Here is a 19373-nt window from a genome sequence, read left to right as displayed (position 1 = left end):
TGTGTGGTCACTAGATGTGCGTTTCAGTCGTTTTGGTGTGGACGGAGATCTGTTCAGAAACGCTGGGTGAAATGCTAGTGTGGACGCAGATCGTTTTCATCCTAAAACCCCGTTTTAAAACTTAGGCCATGTCCACACTAATATTTTTGTCTCCCTTTTGCCCTTCCGTTCACACTGAGATGCGTTTTTAGGAAACAAAAACGTATCTTTTTGAAAACGCTCTCCAAAGTGGATAAATTTGAAATTTGAGTCTTTCGAAAAAAATGAAGCGTTTTTTTGTCATGTGACACAGTCATGTTACTAATTCGTTTACTTTAATTTCGTTGTGTTTATGATTTTAGCGATGTCGTCCTTACTGTGAGGCTAAGCAGCGTCATCAGCAGGATACCGTTCTTTAAAGCGGGCCAGTATATCGGCATATTTGTTTTGGCACGTCTCCCAGTCTACATTTTCACTCTCTTTTGCAACTTTGTATTCATGTGTTACTCGAAGCAGCAACTCTACTTCATTGTCAGTCCATTTAAAAAACTCTGTGCTTTTCCTTGACATTTTGCCGCAACGTTTCAAAGAGCCGGAAAGAAAATAAACGTCAGGCGGAAATGGCGTGTGTTGAAGCGTCTTACGTTTCACGCATGCGCAGTACAGGTGAAAGCATTTGTAGTCATTTTAGTGTGGATGACAAAATTTTGAAAAACGAATAGAAACGATGTGAAGCGTTTTTAGAGGAAAACTCCGTTTTCAAATTTATCCGGATTAGTGTAGACATGGCCTAAAACGCAGTAGTGTAAACGGGGCCTAATATTCAAATAGACTGGTTGCCAACTGCTCAATCATCCTAAAAGAATGGCAAATTTAGCCAAGCCTTTGCATCCTGCTAATTTCAGTGATTAGATGATTGAAAGGTCTTCATGCTGTCGCACCAAAGCGGCTTTGTACAGTCAGATTCGCCTATTAATCAAATAAATAATGAACAATTCTTGTGGTCTTGTCTCATGAAATTCCATAACAGTTCTCAGGGTCTGATAATCTGGAGAGATTTAGCCATCTTTACAATTCTGTCAACTAAAAAGTTCTTTGGGGAACCAAAAATGGCACTCCTGCATGAAGTCTATTTTGGAAGCTTCGTTTTCCAGAGATAAAGCTCAATTCAGGAAACGTCTTCCACAACAAACCAACCTGTCCTCACACAGGCTTGATTCTGCATCTTAAGCGTGAAAGTGAAAGTAAAATCTGAAAGCACAAAAGACTAAAGGACGCTTGAGCGGGACTGAGCAGGTGATGAGATAGTTTGATCAGGGTAGCTGTCGTACAGAGACGGAGGAGAAGATGTCATGAGCGCTGGGACAGTGACACCATAGCACTTCACACACACACACACATACACACATGACAAGAAAGAAGAGTGTGAGGGGTGCCTCTAGTTTGTTATTCAGTGCCCGTCCCAACACTACCTTGATGGATGACAACCTCGTCCCCCAGCTGTCATTGCACACACACACACATGCGCACACACACACTCATAACGGCACTCGTTCTCAGACTCTGTCACAGTGCTGCTTGCCCTTCACAAAGCAGCTCCATCCCTGTGCATCTGGAAGACAGAGGCTGGTGCTGAGTACAGGTGTTGAATGTTAATCTTTGACAGTATTAACATGTGTGTCAGCAGTGAGCATATGCTGCGGTCTGCCCTCTGCTTCACGGACAGCTGTTGACACCATCCTCAGAGTCGTATAACTGCGCTCCTGCTTTCTGGTATTGAATGAGGCATACAATTATTAGTAAATGCGATCAGCCTTTAAATCTGATTGGATGAGAAGGATTACATTTTTTTATTTTATTTTAATATTTTTGTATTTTAATTTAATTTAATTAATCAATTGTGTTATTTTATTTTTAATTTACTTGTATAATTTTAAAAATTTGTTTATTTTTACTGTATTGTTTCATTTTCATGAATTCTGTTTTTAAAGATTTTTTGTCAATTTTAATAGTTTTATTTTATTTTTGTATTTAATTTAATTTGCTTATTTTTTAATTATTTTTAATTATATTTTTATTCATATGGTTTTTTTTTATTAACTGAAAATTACTTTTTATTTTTATTTCATTTTATTTGTATATTTTTTATTTGAAAAATCACATTCTTATTTTTCAGAATATATATACATATATATATATATATATATATATATATATATATATATATATATATATATATATATATATATATATATATATATATATATATATTATCAACTTTAATAGTTTTATTTTATTTTAGCATTTTTATTTATTTTTTTTATTCATTTCTTTAATTGTATTATTATATTAATGTTTTTTTTATTTATTTTGATTTTTATATTATTTGTATAAGTTTTTATTTATTTTATTATTTATTATATTTTATGTTTTGTATTGTTTTATTTTTCATTACTTATATTTGTTTATATTTTTACCAATTTTGATAGTTTTATTTTGCAATTTTTTTGTATTTTTTTTTATTTTTATTCATTTATTTACTTTGATATTATTTTATTAATATTGTTTTGTTTTTATTTATTTACATTTTGTTTTTGTTCTATTTTATTATTTGATTTGTTTTTTATATGTTTATTCATTTATTTAATATTAGCATTATTTTATCCATGTTGTTTTGTTTTTGTATGAATTTTGCTTGATTTTTCTCAATTTTAACAGTTTTAATTCTTTTTAGTAATCAAAAAGCATGTCCACAAAAAAATAATAAAGCATAATTAATTTTCCTACAATATAAAGAACAAAGAATAAATCTTAAAAATTTTAAAATTTAAAACTTAAAAACTTTAAAAAATAAAGAAAAACCTTTAAGATGTCTTATAAAAGTTGTTTTGCATATTCTCATAAAATATCCAGCAATGGATGACAAGACTTTAACGAATAATTCAATTACATGGCCACTGTGAAGTGTATTTCTATATATTTTAATATTAAATGGTGGTAATCATAATAATATGTTTGACTGCACAGCAGTTGAGGAGATGTACAGAGATGCACTATGCAAGCGATTTAGCAATGGTTATTTATTTAATTATTTCAAATATTTATCCCCTAATAAAATATTTACTATACATTAATATACATAAATATGCCATAATACACTAATAATCATACTATGTATTTGGATATTATAAATGGTTAATTACAAATATAAAAATTAATTATTTTAATTAACTCCTTATAAATCTTAAAACCACATTTTATTTGACTATTTAGGGAAAAATAAAATTCAATATATGAAATATATTAATTACATAAAATGTAATGTAAAACTGCTGATTTTGTGCAGTTTACTCTGTTTTGATTTCATGTTAAATTTAATGTGTTAAATTTAAATGAATTTGTAAAATAAATAAATAAATATATATTTTTTTTATATTAAATTGCATTTTATTATTTTTTTTTCAACCAGAACTAATGTCATACAAATGCTAGTTTGTGTTTATTTTATATATTTATTATAAAGAAAATAACAAATAACCTGACATTTAGGTTTTTGTAAGAATTTACTTATTTTTTTATTTACTTATTATTATTTTTAATGTATTCTTCTTCTTCTTCTTCTTCTTCTTCTTCTTCTTCTTCTTCTTCTTATTATTATTATTATTATTATTATTATTATTATTATTATTATTTTCCTTTGTTGTGGCAGCCTGACATTTTTTACTTCCCTTTTATTATGCACATATTCTACTTATTCTGTTTTATACAGTTCATATTAGACTTTGTTGATGGCGTTTTATACAAGAAATCAATACTTAAATATGACTTCAGTATAGCTGAAAGCTATTGTCTGCTGAAAACGTGATCTTCTACCATTGTATTGTAATGCCGTTAACTGTATTATCTACAAATAAAACAATTGGTGTAATCTCTTTTCTTCTGTGTTAAAAGCAGAAATGTGTTTAACTGTGATTTTGTCCGTGTTCTCCTTAAATTGTGGCTAAAATCCTGTCCTAACTGCGGTAAAAACCCTGTAATGCACAGCCTCTCAAACTTTATAGCTGGTAATAGCTTTGTTGGTGCTCGTAACTGCTGTTCTCCTACAATTTAATTTCTCTGTGTTTGTCTCTGTGTTGTTCAGGTTTACGAGCACTCCTTCACCGCGGACTACATCATTTGCAGCCTGGAAACTCCGTAAGTTTGCTGAGCTCATATAACAGTCACATTCGTTTACAAAGTTCATTTGTCATTATACTAGCAAGGAAAAAAAAACAGCAATGCAGCATTTTTCTGCTCACGTCAAATCAATTCACAGAACCGAATCATCCCATACCGCTATCCTATGTTCCTATCAACATATCTGTCCTGTGATTAACCCACAGACATACCATCAGAATTATTCGCCCTCCTGTGAATCTTTTTCAGATATTTCCCAAATAATGTTTAACAGAGCAAGGAATTTTTCACAGTATTTCCTATAATATTTTTTTATTCTGGAGAAAGTCTTATTTGTTGTATTTCGGCTAGAATAAAAGAAGTGTTTTATTTTTTAAAACCATTTTAAAGATGATATTATTAGCCCCCTTGAGCAGTATTTGCTTTGATTGTCTACTGAACAAAACATTGTTATGCAATGATTTGCCTAATTACCACAACTAGCCTAATTAACCTAGTTAAGCCTTTAAAGTGCACTTTAAGCTGAATACTACGCTTAAAAAAAACCTCATTGGATTAACTCGATTTAATTGAGGGCATGATATCCATCCAATAAATTTGCTTAGCACTAACTAATATATACTGTATATATATATATATATATATATATATATATATATATATATATATATATATATATATATATATATATATATATATATAACTGAGTTGGTCCAACATGATTTTATCAACAGACAGACATGAAGGAGGCAGTTCTCATGTAACATTTGTGAGAAATGTTAGAGTAATCCCAATGATTATTTGATGTATTTGTTGTGAAGTTAATTCTGGCCTTTCTGCAACGATGAGTCACGCACAATGCAGTTACAAAGTTCACGCACACTCACAGTCACACACAAACACACACAGCGTACACACACATACAGCTTGCGTGTTTAACCTTGCGCTGTTTTTGCACGGCAAATGTATCAGGAGACAGGTTAATATCCACTGTTGTATGGATATCTGTTATGTTAATGTACAAAATAAACCAGATTTCTTTTGTAATTGTACTGACACGGCTGTGGTGATAAGTAAAGCTGAAATAAATCGCTGTATTCATTACAAACACTGATTTACACGTAAAGCAAAACCGCGTTAATATGCTCATGTGTTTGCCACACAACATCCCTTGACCGTAGTCCATGTTCACTCACCATGAACTTTATTTACTGCATATACTCCACAACACGAATTTACCGCACTCATCACAACAACGCCTTTCACCACGTCATTTCCGGTGGTACATTCCTTTTCCGTAAAGAATCTGTCAGTGTAAATTTGTTTCGGGACTGATAAAAGTGTTTTGCGTCTTGGTAACTTGCTTTTTTAATGTAAAATTGTTTCGTCCATGGTAAAATCGTTTTTTTCCTATATAATGGTGTATTATGATAGGTAAAAATGTTTTCCAAAATGTAAATTTGTCTTGAGCTTCATAAAAACGTTTCACGCTTTGTAATGTTGTTTTGCATTTTTCAGCACGCGTACAAAACACATTTATTAAGATAACAGATGAACAGATATATTTATTCAAATAATATTTTAGTCACCAAAACTGATTTAGAAATTGAAGGATAATACAATTAAATTCAAGCAAAATATTGCAAAAAATAAATAAATGAATAAATAAATAAATAAAAATCCAACCTACAACATTTCAGCTAAATTTTGTATTATTATTTTTTTTTTGTTTATTTTTTTTTTTTGTTTCTCTTGATTTATTTATTTATTTATTTATTTTTTATTTTTTGATGAATATTTGGGTTGACTTTATTGTTAATGGTACCTGAACTAAAATTTTATTAAATTAAACTGCTTGTCTGTTGGAGCCTACAAGTCCTTTGTCTTTTAATTCAAAAATCATTCATTTACAGGTCTGAAAGAATAAATAATCTTACTACATTAAAGTATTCGTTCAACCTGTTGCTTTATCTTTGAGTTCAAGTAACTTGTTCCGTGTGTTAAAAGCAAGTGATTTGCATGGCCTTAAACATTTAATAATGGTAACAAAAATGTATAAACAACACATCGATTTACAAGCATGCAAATACATATGAGAGAGAGGGAGAGTGTGGGTGAGACAAAAATGGACAGGGTCGAAAATCCCCCATGAGGAGAAAGATAGAGAGTTGCAAATGCAACATCAATAACCTAAAACCAATCGTCAAAGAAAACTGAATCAACTTGCTTTAACAACGGACAGGATAAACTGGCAACTATCTAATAACTAAATCAAACTTGCGTAGTTTTTTGTATGTGGCTTGCGCAGTGTGTGTGCTGGCCTGCAAGTTTCTTGATGAGCCGTTGCTGGTTCTTCTCCATTCTGATCGGCTGATCAACATTCCAGCAAGGCTATAAGTTGAAATTGTCCAGAATAGAGACTTGGCTTGATGCTGAAAGTCTCTGAGGAGTTAGAAAGTTCTAAGTCTGGCCCCAACTTGAGTGAGGCCTAAAGCCTGGGTCACAATTTTTGTATTGAATATTTTTCTATAACATAAATTTTGGTGTACTAAATTTTACACCATTATCCTAAGTTATTTTGTTAGATAAGCTCCAGATTTTTAAGAACCAAAGCAAGGCTGCGGTGGAAAGAAACCCGGAAGTACAGGTCCAGCACTGTAAACATTGCAGTAACATGCTGTACACTACAAACCTCCAGCTGCAGAGATTTCTAAATGCAGAAATGGTGTAACCATCACTTTAATATTATTCAATAATTTTATTTTAAACAATTAAAAGCAATTTCAAGAGTTCACACTTAGATATTGCTTGACAGCTGTAAGCAGGTTTGGCATGCTGTCCCGGGAGAGAACCCTGAGCTCGGAGATAGTTGAGCCCAGGGCTCCCGCCAGGTCCATAGAGCATGTGAGGGGAGTACGAGATCAGGTGGTTCTCGAGAGCTCCCCTTTTTGTAAAGGAGAAAAGGAGGAGAAAGGGGTGGATGGGGGGTTTCTTCGGAAAACGAAGTTAAGGGAGTAATGTCTAGCTAGGCTACTTATAGTGGGTTAGGATAGATCTGATTGGCTAACTAATGAGTGTAGATAGGTGGCCAGCTGCTGTCAATTATATCACGTGCTCCTCTCGAAATTAGTTTAAAAACTTCACTTAGCATCAAACAAGATCACAGTGATACACTTAAGTGTCCTCCTAGGCTTCAGCTCATGGCACTAGTTAAACACCGTGAGGATGCTTTCCTGCTTCAGCCTATGTAACCCGGTGAGTGATAAAACACTGCAGTCCTCTGCAACACACCCTCGTGTTGTCTGTAATAGTGTTGTCCTGGTACTGAAGTTTTAAACCTGGCTATTTCCCGCTAACATAGAAGCGCCACTGAGCGCGGATGACTCGACTGATCTTCACGGCTTCGCGCTTCAGTCTCCGTTTATCTGTGTTTGGTTTGCGCTCAGTTTACTGCTCTTCACCCAGTGCAAGCACAGATACACGGACTGGAGCGCGAAGCAGCCGTCAAGATCAGTCGAGTCATCAAGCAGATCGCTTGGCTCGTCTGTGTTTGTGCCAATGACTGTAAAAAATATGGACGACGCGACAGCCCCTTTTCCCATTGAACGCCTTGAGGGCAAAACGCCTGCTTGACGGGCACAAACTGTTGCAAAAGACTGCTGAAATTGGAGCCTTGACATGCGCAGAAGGACTGTCTGATGGAGCCAGAGGAGGAGCCGCGAAAATGAGTCGAGCTTCCAACCAAACGGTTTATGTAAAATCAACCACGCCCCCCAAACTTCTCAGCATGCGTTTGCTGTCATATCAACACAAATGGATGTAATAACGTTAACAAATATGAGGTTTTTTTTATATTCAATCGCGCCAGCTCCAGGCCGCAGCGCATAACCTACTCGCGGCGTCGCGGGCTGATTCCGCCTCGCATGCGGCAGCGCCGGCTCGCTCGGCCGCCGCATCTGGCGCGATTGACTCGGGCTGGAATCGGGCAGTGAGTCCAGGCATCCGGAGTAGGTCCAGCAGAGGTAGTCAGTCTGAGCTCTGAGGGGTAAGTCTCCGACAGGCGAGAATCTAGCCGAACTGGTCCGAGTGTATTTTGTCATCTGGGTGGCTAGGCGTGTATCAGCAAACTAATAAAGCCCGAAAAAAGTCCTGACCTCAGCGAATAAACAGTGTTTCACCAGGATCATGTATGTCAGAAACTATAGTTTACTGCTGAACTCATTTTGTCATCGTAAAATAACACAGAAATCGAATAATAACACTTCAGTCTCCTGCCGAAGCTCAGACGCTCTGCTTTGAGAAACTGTCAATCACAGCTGTCAATCACGATGACACGCCCAGCATTAAATTACTGCTAAAAACAAACTGTTTACAAAAATGAAGATCTGCACCTATTTCAGCACAATAACCAGTGCCTTAATCGACCTGAACCATCTTTCGGGACATTTTATTGCAAGTGTAATAATTTTTTTTATTTGGGCTCAAGTCTCCTTCATTAACACGGAGGAGGCGGGCTTTATGACTTGTACTGCAGCCAGCCCCCAGGGGGCGATCTAACGGCCGAGACCTTCACTCAAACGCAGGCTTGTGGCACACTTGGTTTGTGCTCAGTAAACAGCGGTGGGTGAACTGATGACCTTCTCGGCCAATCGCAAGAATTTCTGTTGAACACGTGAACACAATAGCAAATCAGCGCTGTTTCAAGAAAGCCATCAACATTGCCTTAAATGTTAGCGTGAAATTGCCGGTCTTTCTTTTAATTTAGTATCTTGACAAGTCTAATATAGTGAAAGAATCAGTTCATTAACTGAAGTTTGATAAATGGCATCTAAAACGTGTGTTTGGGAAAGAAAACGTTAGCTAACTACTGCCATTTCCTTTAATTTAGCTGAAAATGAGCTCTGATATCCCTTTTTACATTCACCATTCATTCAGAACGGACCTTCGGGTCACCTGGAAGGCGGAGAAATGATAAATTTGTGTCACTTTATCTTCGCTGATAAGATATATAGCCAGTTACACAACATTCCTATGTAACTCCCAATGATAGTTCCGGGTTTCTTACCACCGCAGCCTCGATTTCGCTTTTGAAAATGGCGGCCGCTTGAAATCAGTCTATACCGACTAATCTAATGTATATGCACAAATGTAATATTTTATATTTTAAAAGATAGATTTGTGAGGGGTGTACGCATATATGCTGAGCTCTGTAAATTGGGAGAAAAGCATATAATTATTTGGGGGGCTAATAGATCAGGGGTGCTAATAATTCTGACTTCAGCTGTCACCTGTAATTTTTTCGGAGCTGCAGTGCCCAGTGGCAGCAGGATAAAGCATCTATATTTATGAGCTCTGTCAGACGGAACAGATGCTGACACAGCACTGGAGCCGCTGCCCTGGCTGGATTTAACAGCACACAGGGATATACTATCACTGTTAGATTTCCTGCTGTCGGAATTCCCTCTTGGTGCTTTATTCGCTCGTGAGTTGTGTTGGGCAGTGTTGTACACGAGATAAAATCAATATCTGGAATTCTACAGAGAGCCTGCAGAGAGGCGCTTGCAGTATATGTTTACTAATGGTGTTTGCCTATTTTTTATTTATATTCATTCATACATTCATTTTCTTTTCGGATTAGTCAATTTATTAGTCTGGGGTCGCCACAGCGGAATGAACCGCCAACTTATGCAGCACATGTTTTACGCAGCGGATGCCCTTCAAGCTGCAACCCATCTCTGGGAAACACCCATACACACTCGATCACACACATACACTACGGCCAATTTAGCTTACCTTATTACCTTATTGATTTATAATTATCTAATAATTAACTATAATTTTATTGATAATAAACTTCTAACAATTACATGGAAATATAAATACAACAGAGCAAAAATTAAAGTGAAATAAACACTTTAGGGCTTTTTGGGGACTCTAACAGTATTCAAATACAGAAATTGAACAATCAAATGGAAAATAACTTGGTGATTATTGTATGGATAATTAAAAAATTGTTATATATTTATCTTTTAATCTTTAATAAATAATCTAATCCTGCAATGTGACTATTGCGGATACACGCATTGCAATATCAATGCTCAAACAATATATTGTTCAGTCCTATCAATTATTAAATCAAATGATGATGGTTTTGATTATGTTATATATTTGATATTAGGGAATAATAAAGGCATGTGGGAATACAGTACGATCACTGTGAGATTCCCTGCCGCAAGAATGCCCTGGCGGTGCTTTATTTGCTGTGCTGTTGTCGGGCTGTGTAGTACACCAAGATGAAATCAATACCCGCTGGCACACACACTCCGCTGCACCACATGTGGAGGAAGTGTTGCTCTGTTAGTCGTCTGAAGGCTAGAATGTTTGATTGATTGCCTCTCTGGGTCAGGATAGTCAACTAGTGCATTTGTTATTCAACAATCAATTAGTCGATTAGTAATGTCTTTGCTTGTCTTTCGCAGGGAAACGTGGATCCTGAACCCTCCTGAAGTCAGAAATGCCCATCTGCAGTATGCTGGATGGGGACCACGAGGCCAGCAGCTGGTAAAGACCCCATTTCCTTTAAAACGCATGCTAAAAAACAAAAGCAGCATTTCTATTCCTATTCTTTCTAAAATGTCAAGTTTGTGCAAAGTTTCTTTTTCTGAAATGATAGTGTTTTTATTAGCCAGATGACCCAGTGCAGTGTGATTGAACAAACACCTTAATTAATTAATGAATTTAATTATTTACTTGTTTGTTTTATTTATTTATTTATTTATTTATTTATTTATTTATTTATTTATTTATTTATTTAGTTAGTTAGTTAGTTAGTTAGTTATCTGTTTGTTTGTTTTATTTTATTTTTTATTATATTTTATTTTATTTAGTTAGTTGTTTGTTTGTTTTATTTGTTTATTATTATTATTATCATTATTATTATTATTATCATTATTATTTAGTTAGTTAGTTCATTAGTTAGTTCATTAGCTATGTTTGTTTGTTTATTTTATTTATTTATGTGTTTGTTTGTTTGTTTGTTTGTTTGTTTGATTGATTGTTTCTTTGCTTTATTTATTATTATTATTATTATTATTATTATTATTATTATTTAGTTAGTTGGTTTGTTATGTGTTTGTTTGTTTGTTTGTTTGTTTGTTTGTTTGTTTGTTTGTTTTTTGTTTGTTTGTTTGTTTGTTTATTATTTTATGTATTTATTTATGTGTTGGTTTATAATATATTTATTTATTTTATTCTTTGGTTAGTTATCTGTTTTTTTTTTTGTTTATTTACTTATTTATTGTTTTGTTTGTTTGTTTGTTTATTTATTTATTTATGTTGTCTATTTATTTGTTACTTTACTTATTGGTTTATTTATTCATTTTCTTCATTTATTTATTTATTTATGATTTTTATGTTGTGTTGTACTGTGATTGACATGATTTAGAGGAATAAAACCTAAAAAGAAACATTTATTCAAAAGTTATATGAGGTACATTTGACACATTTTTCACTAAATTTTGACCTTTTTCATATAGTGAACCATAAATTATTCATAGTGTTATCACGATACTGGAATTTGATACCAATCGGTACTGACATTTTAAAAACTTATAAACAGACCAGCTGATCGTCGTGGCTTTAAAATGATCCATTATCCCTGTATCTGTAGCTACCGATTGGTATCGAATTCAGGTATCTGGACAACACTAATAGATTACAGAATTTACAATAACTTTTTTTTTCTTTAGTGTTTATTTTAAAACCTTAACTGCAGAAAAGTATGAGCTTCATGAACTGTTTATTTATTTGGCCAACTTCCTTTAAATCAATATATATATATATATATATATATATATATATATATATATATATATATATATATATATATATATATATATATATATATATTATTTGCTTATTTAAAAGTATGGAGGCTGTTGCTGAGGATGTATTTTTGGCAGCGGACAAATTGAAGCTTCAAGACTGAAATACGTTGGGTTTTCCACCGATGCAACCTGGAGTGCTGAATTATTGCGAAAACTGGCAGTGGGCTAGTTATAGAGATCAAAGTAAAGGCAGACATTTCGACACGGAACACAGGAGCATGACTTAAGCATGTTTTTCAGATAACTCGTGTGTTTGTACTGTATGTTAGCATGCTTCTTAAATATCTGCAAACATACCATGATGTGTTTATGCTTTAGAAGAGTCAAAAACATATATACAGCACCTTTAAGAAGATTATTGTGAATATTTTGGAATCAAGTCTCTAAAAGCTAAAATAAAAACAGGAAAGTATCAATTGTGCACAAGCTGACTCAGTTTGATTTGCGACTGACAGGCAGCTGCAGGTGAGCGTCCAATTGTGTATTTGTACTTTCCGAACACTGGTTATGCATAACAGTGATGCACCTGCACTCGTAAACAAGCAGATGCATTTCTTAGTTAATTTCTCATCTTGGCAAGGTATTGGTGTCAACACACTCGGTTTGTTTTCAATGAGTGTAAACATGCGCTATGAAAACAAATCAGATTTGTGTCAGAATATCAGATCTGTGCTGTCTGATAGACCTGCTGCTGTCTATTATGGCGTGAATACGCTGTGAAGAAAACCACTCACCCACTCGCTTTAAATGTATTTAAAGTAGACTGTTTTCACAATATTGCTTGGGTCGATTTTTATGAAAATTTGATTTATCATCCGGTTTGTTTCATATATTATTGTGGAGTTAATACTGATATCCAACATCCTATTTTTTGCATACATTTCCACATTTACTTACAGATGAATGGTTTGCAGAACTTTTAACATTGGATAAACACAAAAACAAAAAAACAATCATGATAATCATTAAAGAATTTATTATTTATTTATTTATTTATTTATTTATTTATTTATTTATTTATTTATTTATTTATTTATTTATTTTTATTTTATGTTTTTGTTTGTTTATTTATGTGTTTATTTATTTATTAGTTTATTTATTTATTTATTAGTTTATTTACTTCTTTATTTGTTTATTAATTAATTAATTTATTAATTTATTAATTTATTTGTGTGTTTGTTGTGTTTGTTGTGTTTTTTTGTTTATTTATTTGTTAGTTTTATTTATTTATTCATTTGTTATTATTTTTATTTTTTTTCAATGAAATTCTAAATTTACATACAGATGTATGGTACACAGAGCTATTGACATTGCATATATGAAACAAATAAACGTGATAATTAAGTGTGTGGAAAAAAGTAAATAACATTAAGGACTTAAGATATTACGAGGATATGGTAATAAATAAAATGCCTTAATCTAATGTAATCAAATAATACAGACTTGTTTTTTTTTTTTTTTTTTTTTCAGTTGCTAAACTAATTGTTCAGCCCATTCTGTGCTACACAGTCTTCGCTCAAGTTTTGATTTCTTTTTTTCCCACAAATGTATACAGATGGAACTTTGAAGATGGCAATTTTGACATCTTAAGTATTCAAATTCACTATGTGGGTGGATATCTTCATTTAGCTGTTCTTTATACTATTTTTTTTTCCTTTCATGAATAAAAAAAGAGATTGTTTTTCTATCTATTCTTGACTCTATATTAATTTTGCCCTCAATGAAAGATTATATTCTACCTATTTACTCCATTTCTCATTAAATTTCTGTAACCGTAGATTCATTGTTGACCTCTCCATCTTCACTTCTCAGTTACTAATTTGAAGTACTTCGAACTGTAACCATTTCCTTGTAATAAACCTAATATAAGCCAGACTTTCACCAATTATTTTTTTTTTCAGACTTTGTTGTAACAGGATTTGTGAGGCCTAAATATAGAGTTGATAAAGTAAATTGTATGGAGATATGGAATATATTCTCTAAGCACACAGTATCTTGCCAATATACAGTACCTGATTTTTTAAACATATTTAAAATGTATGTATGGTTTGCATCATTAGAGCCACACATTTTTGCTTAAGTATTACGTCAATAAAACGTGTTCTGCTTCGAATTGCTATTATGTTATTAAAAACTGTTTAAAATATCCTCTTCGCTCACTTTAAATCCTTGAAATGGAGCAAAAAATAACCCACAGCATAAGTAAATCACAAGACTCCACCTCCTATTTCTCTTTTCTCAGAAATAATCTCAGTGGTTTATGGCACGCACAGATGCACAAAACACCGAATTTATGATTCCAAGTGTAAGAGAGCTTGGCTCGTCTTAGAGACTTTGAGTGTGTGATACTAAATAATTAGGACATGCTGTCATTCAGTGCTGTGTCCTAGATGTGCCCATGCCAAACAAGCCATCGCAAATCTTATGATGCATATTTAAATGTACACCGCATAAAACTCTCACCTCAGACAACAACTTGTTTTGAGAATCTCGACTTCCTTCTAATATAGATGAGCTGTCGGTTCGGAACACCTTGAACTGAAATTAACTCGGCTCATCATATATTCATGGGTTGCACTTTTCCATTGGCCTGGCAGAAGAATGATTCAGAATATTCGTTTATTTGTTTGCTCCGGCTTTTATAGTGCGTATCTGAAAGGAATTTCTCTCCATTGAGGGCCAAACATTTCATAGATTAAAATGGAAATCGAATCACAGATGTTTATGGAGATTGCTTTCTTTCATAATATTCCCACTGCGTCCCTGTTATTATTTTTAAAGTTACCTTGAGACTTTCACACTCTCATACAGCTGCCTTTTATAGTTTTGAACAACATTAGAACTCTTTGGGTATTTCTAGCCATTGCGTTCCAGCCAAGCAAATGAATTGAGGTTGTGTGTTTAAACCTCTTCGTTATAAAGCCTGGGTTGGGTGTGAGGTTTTAATTTGAATTAATTTATGATGATCCAAACAAAACATTTCTTACTATTTTATGTTTTGCCAAATTGGTGGATACATGAGAATTAGTGTCTACTTTATGAATTTGTACAATTGCATTGCTTTGTTTGGTTAGAATGATTTGTATATATACAGCAGGGAAAAGAAGTGTTGTTTTTCTTAGAAAACAAATTTCTAAAGGTGCTGTTGTCTTGAAATTTTCACCAGATGTTGGTAACAACCGAAGAAATCCATATATTCAAAGAAAGCAAATCTAATTAGTTTACAAATGAAGTTATGTGTAATAAAAAAAATGAAATATTGAACACATGAAGAACGGGAGGTGTAGAAAGGCAGTGAAAGCCCAGACAGCAGCAGAAATCTCTCAGTAGTTCGTCAGCAACCCTCTGCCCTTCGTCGTTGTAAATGAAAATAAGCTGCTTCAGTCCAACATCTACATTACCAGGAAGATGAAGATAAAACTAGTGAATATTTCAGCAAGACAATGATCCAAAACACCGCCAAGGAAACTCTCAAATACTTTCGGAGAAGGAAAATCTAGCTGTAGAATGGCTCAGCCAATCACCTGACTTGAATCATCATGGCACAGACAAAATAAATCAGTCATTTTAAATTAGTTATTATTATTAAACATATTGAGTTGAAAAAAAATCCTCTATCCATTAAACAGAAATTGGAGAAAATTATAAAATAATTTAAATTCAAGAAGGGCTAATATTCTGACTTCACCTATATTTTTATTTCTTTTTTTAATTGGTTCTTGCAAGGGTTTGTACATCAATGAATTGTGAATTATGAAGACCTAAGGTGTGTAGATGAGAATTTAAGTCTCAAAGAAACTCTTATAAAGCAACACTAACATTTGTGATCCATGAATTGCACAGTCTGTAATAGAAAATGAATTGATCAGTAAATTTAAAATAGGTTACCTTTAAATTCAACATTAAAACACACTCCAGTTAAAATTATATTGAAGAATTGCATGTGCTTCAGTTATAGAAGTAAAAAAAAACCTACTTCTTTATAACACATTGACATTATAAATGTGAATTGTAGTACTGTAGTACTATTAAAGTTATTGTAGTACTTAAGTACATCTATAAGTGAATTTTATTGCTGTAATAATACAATATATATTTTATAATATGTATTAATAGTATATTATCTCATATAGTAAGTGAATAGAGCTTTTTGTGTTGTACAGCATTAATATTAGTAAGTGCACATGTGATTAAGCACTTATATTTCACAATAACTGGTCTTATATTTTATCAGTTATGTTTGAAAGTCAGCTGAAATTTGTATCGGAATTCTTAAAAATCCTTCATGAATCACTCTCTTAAGGGTATACTCTGAGTGCACTTTGTTTACTGTTCCTCAAGCGCACCTGAATAAATCAGTGTGTGTCACCCAGTGTGGTCTGGAGTGGCCACAGTGTGTTTAAGAGAGATTACAAATCAATGCTTCTCCTGAGCTAGTCCACTGTCAGTAGTCTTTCTGATATATCGACACCCCTCACTTTCAATGCAGTGCATGAACTGCCAGTAAAACATCAGCTAAAAAAAAAAAGATGTTCATGATGCAATTGGACCACGAGGACTCTGTGATTCCATTGATTTGAGTTGAGTCAGCTTGCAGAAGTACATATTTTTTTCTCAAACCGAGGAAAAAAAATGGATTCATAATATTTAATGTTTTATAGGACCTAGACCCCTTTCTGCAGCCAGCAGTGGGTTTGCGTGTACATACGCACATTCTGATGACAGTCAGATACATATTCAGGAGTATTGACCAGCAGCTTGTCCTGGTGCCAACATTTTTTGGCAAGTCCAGTCATCTGCTCCTATTTTAACAGTTTATTGAGCTCTAAATGAAGGCATTGAAAATATAGTTATTGTTAATTGGTAGGGATGTAACGGTATCAGAATTTCACGGTTCGGTAATACCTCGGTATGAATGTCACGGTACGGTATTTATTGAATCATTTACAGGAAAAAAAAAAACTTTTGAAAATACTCCAAAAAAGTGCCAAAATAGTCAATGACATACAAATTAGCCATCTGTCTGTAAGCTTTGAAACACTAACTTCAATTTTAATAACAAAAAATTATTAAACCATGTAAAAAAATAAAGTTTCAATTTATTATTGTTGAAAACTCATCACATTCAACATTTAATCACTCACTCACTTAGATAGAGATGGGTTTAAAGGAAAATTATCATATAATTATAATCTGGTAAAAGCTGGTATCTCTGGGTATTTACAATGTCACCTGCAACAGAAAAAAACCCTCTCATTTGGGACTGAGGTTTCTGGGACAAGAGAGATATGACCCGCGACGCGACACAACCTCCGTCCAGTCCAGCCCTTCAGTAGGCGCGCGACAACACCTCTCGAGTATGCGCGCTCAACCCCCCCCTCGGCGCTTTACAATACGCGCGCCACAACACAGCTGATCAGAACGCGCGCGACAGCACCGCTATTCAATACGCGCGCGGCGACAACACCCGCTTTAGGTTCGATCATTTCCATCTTTTTTTCATCTCCGCTACTAGCAGCACACTCCATTTCCGCATTACTGGATCTGTAGCGACAACAGACCGCAAAGGATTATGGCCACGCCTGGGCTGATGGGAAATGTAGTTTCAGCTACGTCCCGTTCGCTTCATTCGCCTGAGCAAATTTTCTCAGAAGACCTATAGTTTTACCGAGTCATGCGACTTCGGTAATATCGAAAAAATTTAATATTGCGGTATGACGGTATTTACAATACCGTTACATCCCTATTAATTGGCATTAAAGGGCAAATTACTACAACCCCAAATCAGAAAAAGTTAGGACAGTATGGAAAGCGCAAATAAAAAAAGAATGTAGTGATTTTTAACTCTACTTTAACTTGTATTTCATTGCAGACTATATGAACACACAGTATTTCATGTTTGGTCTGATCAACTTCATTTCATTTGTAAATATACATCCTTTCTTGTCGTTCAGACCTGCAACTCATTCCAAAAACATTTGCGACAGTGGGCTAGTGATTAGGTAAATTGGATAAATAATGATTTGAAACAGGTGATGTCAACAGGTGATTGTAATTAGAATTTTGTACAAAAGCAGCACCCAAGCAGTGTTAAGCTGCGGTCATGCTAGAGTTTGTGTGAAATTCTGTCAGACGACGCTGCGAAAAGGGGCAGGATTAAACAAAATGATTAGACATTAAAAAAAGTGAGAGATTTCCTCAATGTTTTAAATTACTGTTCAGAGAGGTCATGTTTTGATCCTCGATTGGTCTCACGCAGTCAAGTGATGCAATTTCACAGGTCAGCGTTTACCAAGCTTGAACTTTGCACCGTATTTAGTTTGCATGTATTTAGTTTAATTTAGGTGTGATTTAAATATTGTATACATTTATTTATACAGAATATACTAGCTTAAAATTAAATGAAACTTATTCAATTATTAAAATATGTAATCTAGCTTTTAAATTGAAGACCGAAAATTAGATATGCATTGTTTATTTATATCAAAAGAAATATGTAAAATTATGTGTCAGCAATCAATCCACATGTAAGAACATACAGTGCATTCGGAAAGTATTCATAGCGCTTCACTTTTACCACATTTGTTTATTTATATTACAGCCTTATTCTAAATTGGATTAAATTAATTTATTTCCTATAGATTCTACACACATTACCCCATAATGACAATGTGAAAAAAGAGTTTTTTTTAATTGTTGCAAGTTTATCAACAATAAAAAACCTAAAAAACCTTTGGCAGCAATTGCAGCCTCAAGTCTTTTTGAAAATGATGCCACAAGCTTGGCACACCTGTCTATGTGAGTTTTTGCCCATTCCTCTTTGCAGTACCTCTCAAGCTCTGTCAGGTTGGATGGGAAGCGATGGTCTACAGCTGGGGTCACCAAACTTGTTCCTGAAGGGCCGGTGTCCTGACGATTTTAGCTCCAACTCTAATCAAACACACCTGAACAAGCTAATCAAAATCTTACTAGATATACTTGAAACACCCAGGCAGGTGTGTTAAGGCAAGTTGGAGCTAAACACTGGAGGGACACCGGCCCTCCAGGATCGAGATTGGTTACCCCTGGTCTACAGCCATTTTCAAATATCTCCAGAGATGTTCAATAAGATTTAGGTCTGGGCTTTGGCTGGGCCACTCAAAAACATTCACCGAATTGTTGTGAAGTCACTCCATTGATATTTTGGCGGTGTGCTTTGGGTCATTGTCCTGCTGGAAGATGAACCGCCGCCCCAGTCTGAGGTCAAGAGCACTCTGAAGCAGGTTTTCATTCAGGATGTCTCTGTACATTGCTGCATTCATCTTTCCCTCTATCCTGACTAGTCTTCCAGTT

At 34.1% G+C, this 19373-nt stretch overlaps 1 protein-coding gene across 5 annotated transcripts in view; it reads left to right on the top strand.

Annotated features, from left to right (window-relative positions):
- The window catches only part of dpp6a (dipeptidyl-peptidase 6a), a 480122-nt gene that overhangs the window by 388820 nt on the left and 71929 nt on the right, over positions 1-19373 (top strand). For all 5 annotated transcript variants that reach the window (XM_087309078.1, XM_087309080.1, XM_087309079.1 and 2 more), the window contains 2 exons: positions 4121-4173; positions 10635-10716. In XM_087309078.1, the coding sequence (XP_087165204.1) occupies positions 4121-4173; positions 10635-10716 (135 nt within the window). The remainder of the gene's footprint in view (positions 1-4120; positions 4174-10634; positions 10717-19373) is intronic.

Source organism: Danio rerio, chromosome 24 (genome assembly GCF_052040795.2).
Source record: "Danio rerio strain M-AB ecotype USA chromosome 24, GRCz13ab, whole genome shotgun sequence".
Taxonomy (NCBI): Eukaryota; Metazoa; Chordata; class Actinopteri; order Cypriniformes; family Danionidae; genus Danio; species Danio rerio.
Note: the sequence above shows the minus strand (reverse complement) of the source record. Positions and strands in the feature narration are given on the sequence as shown.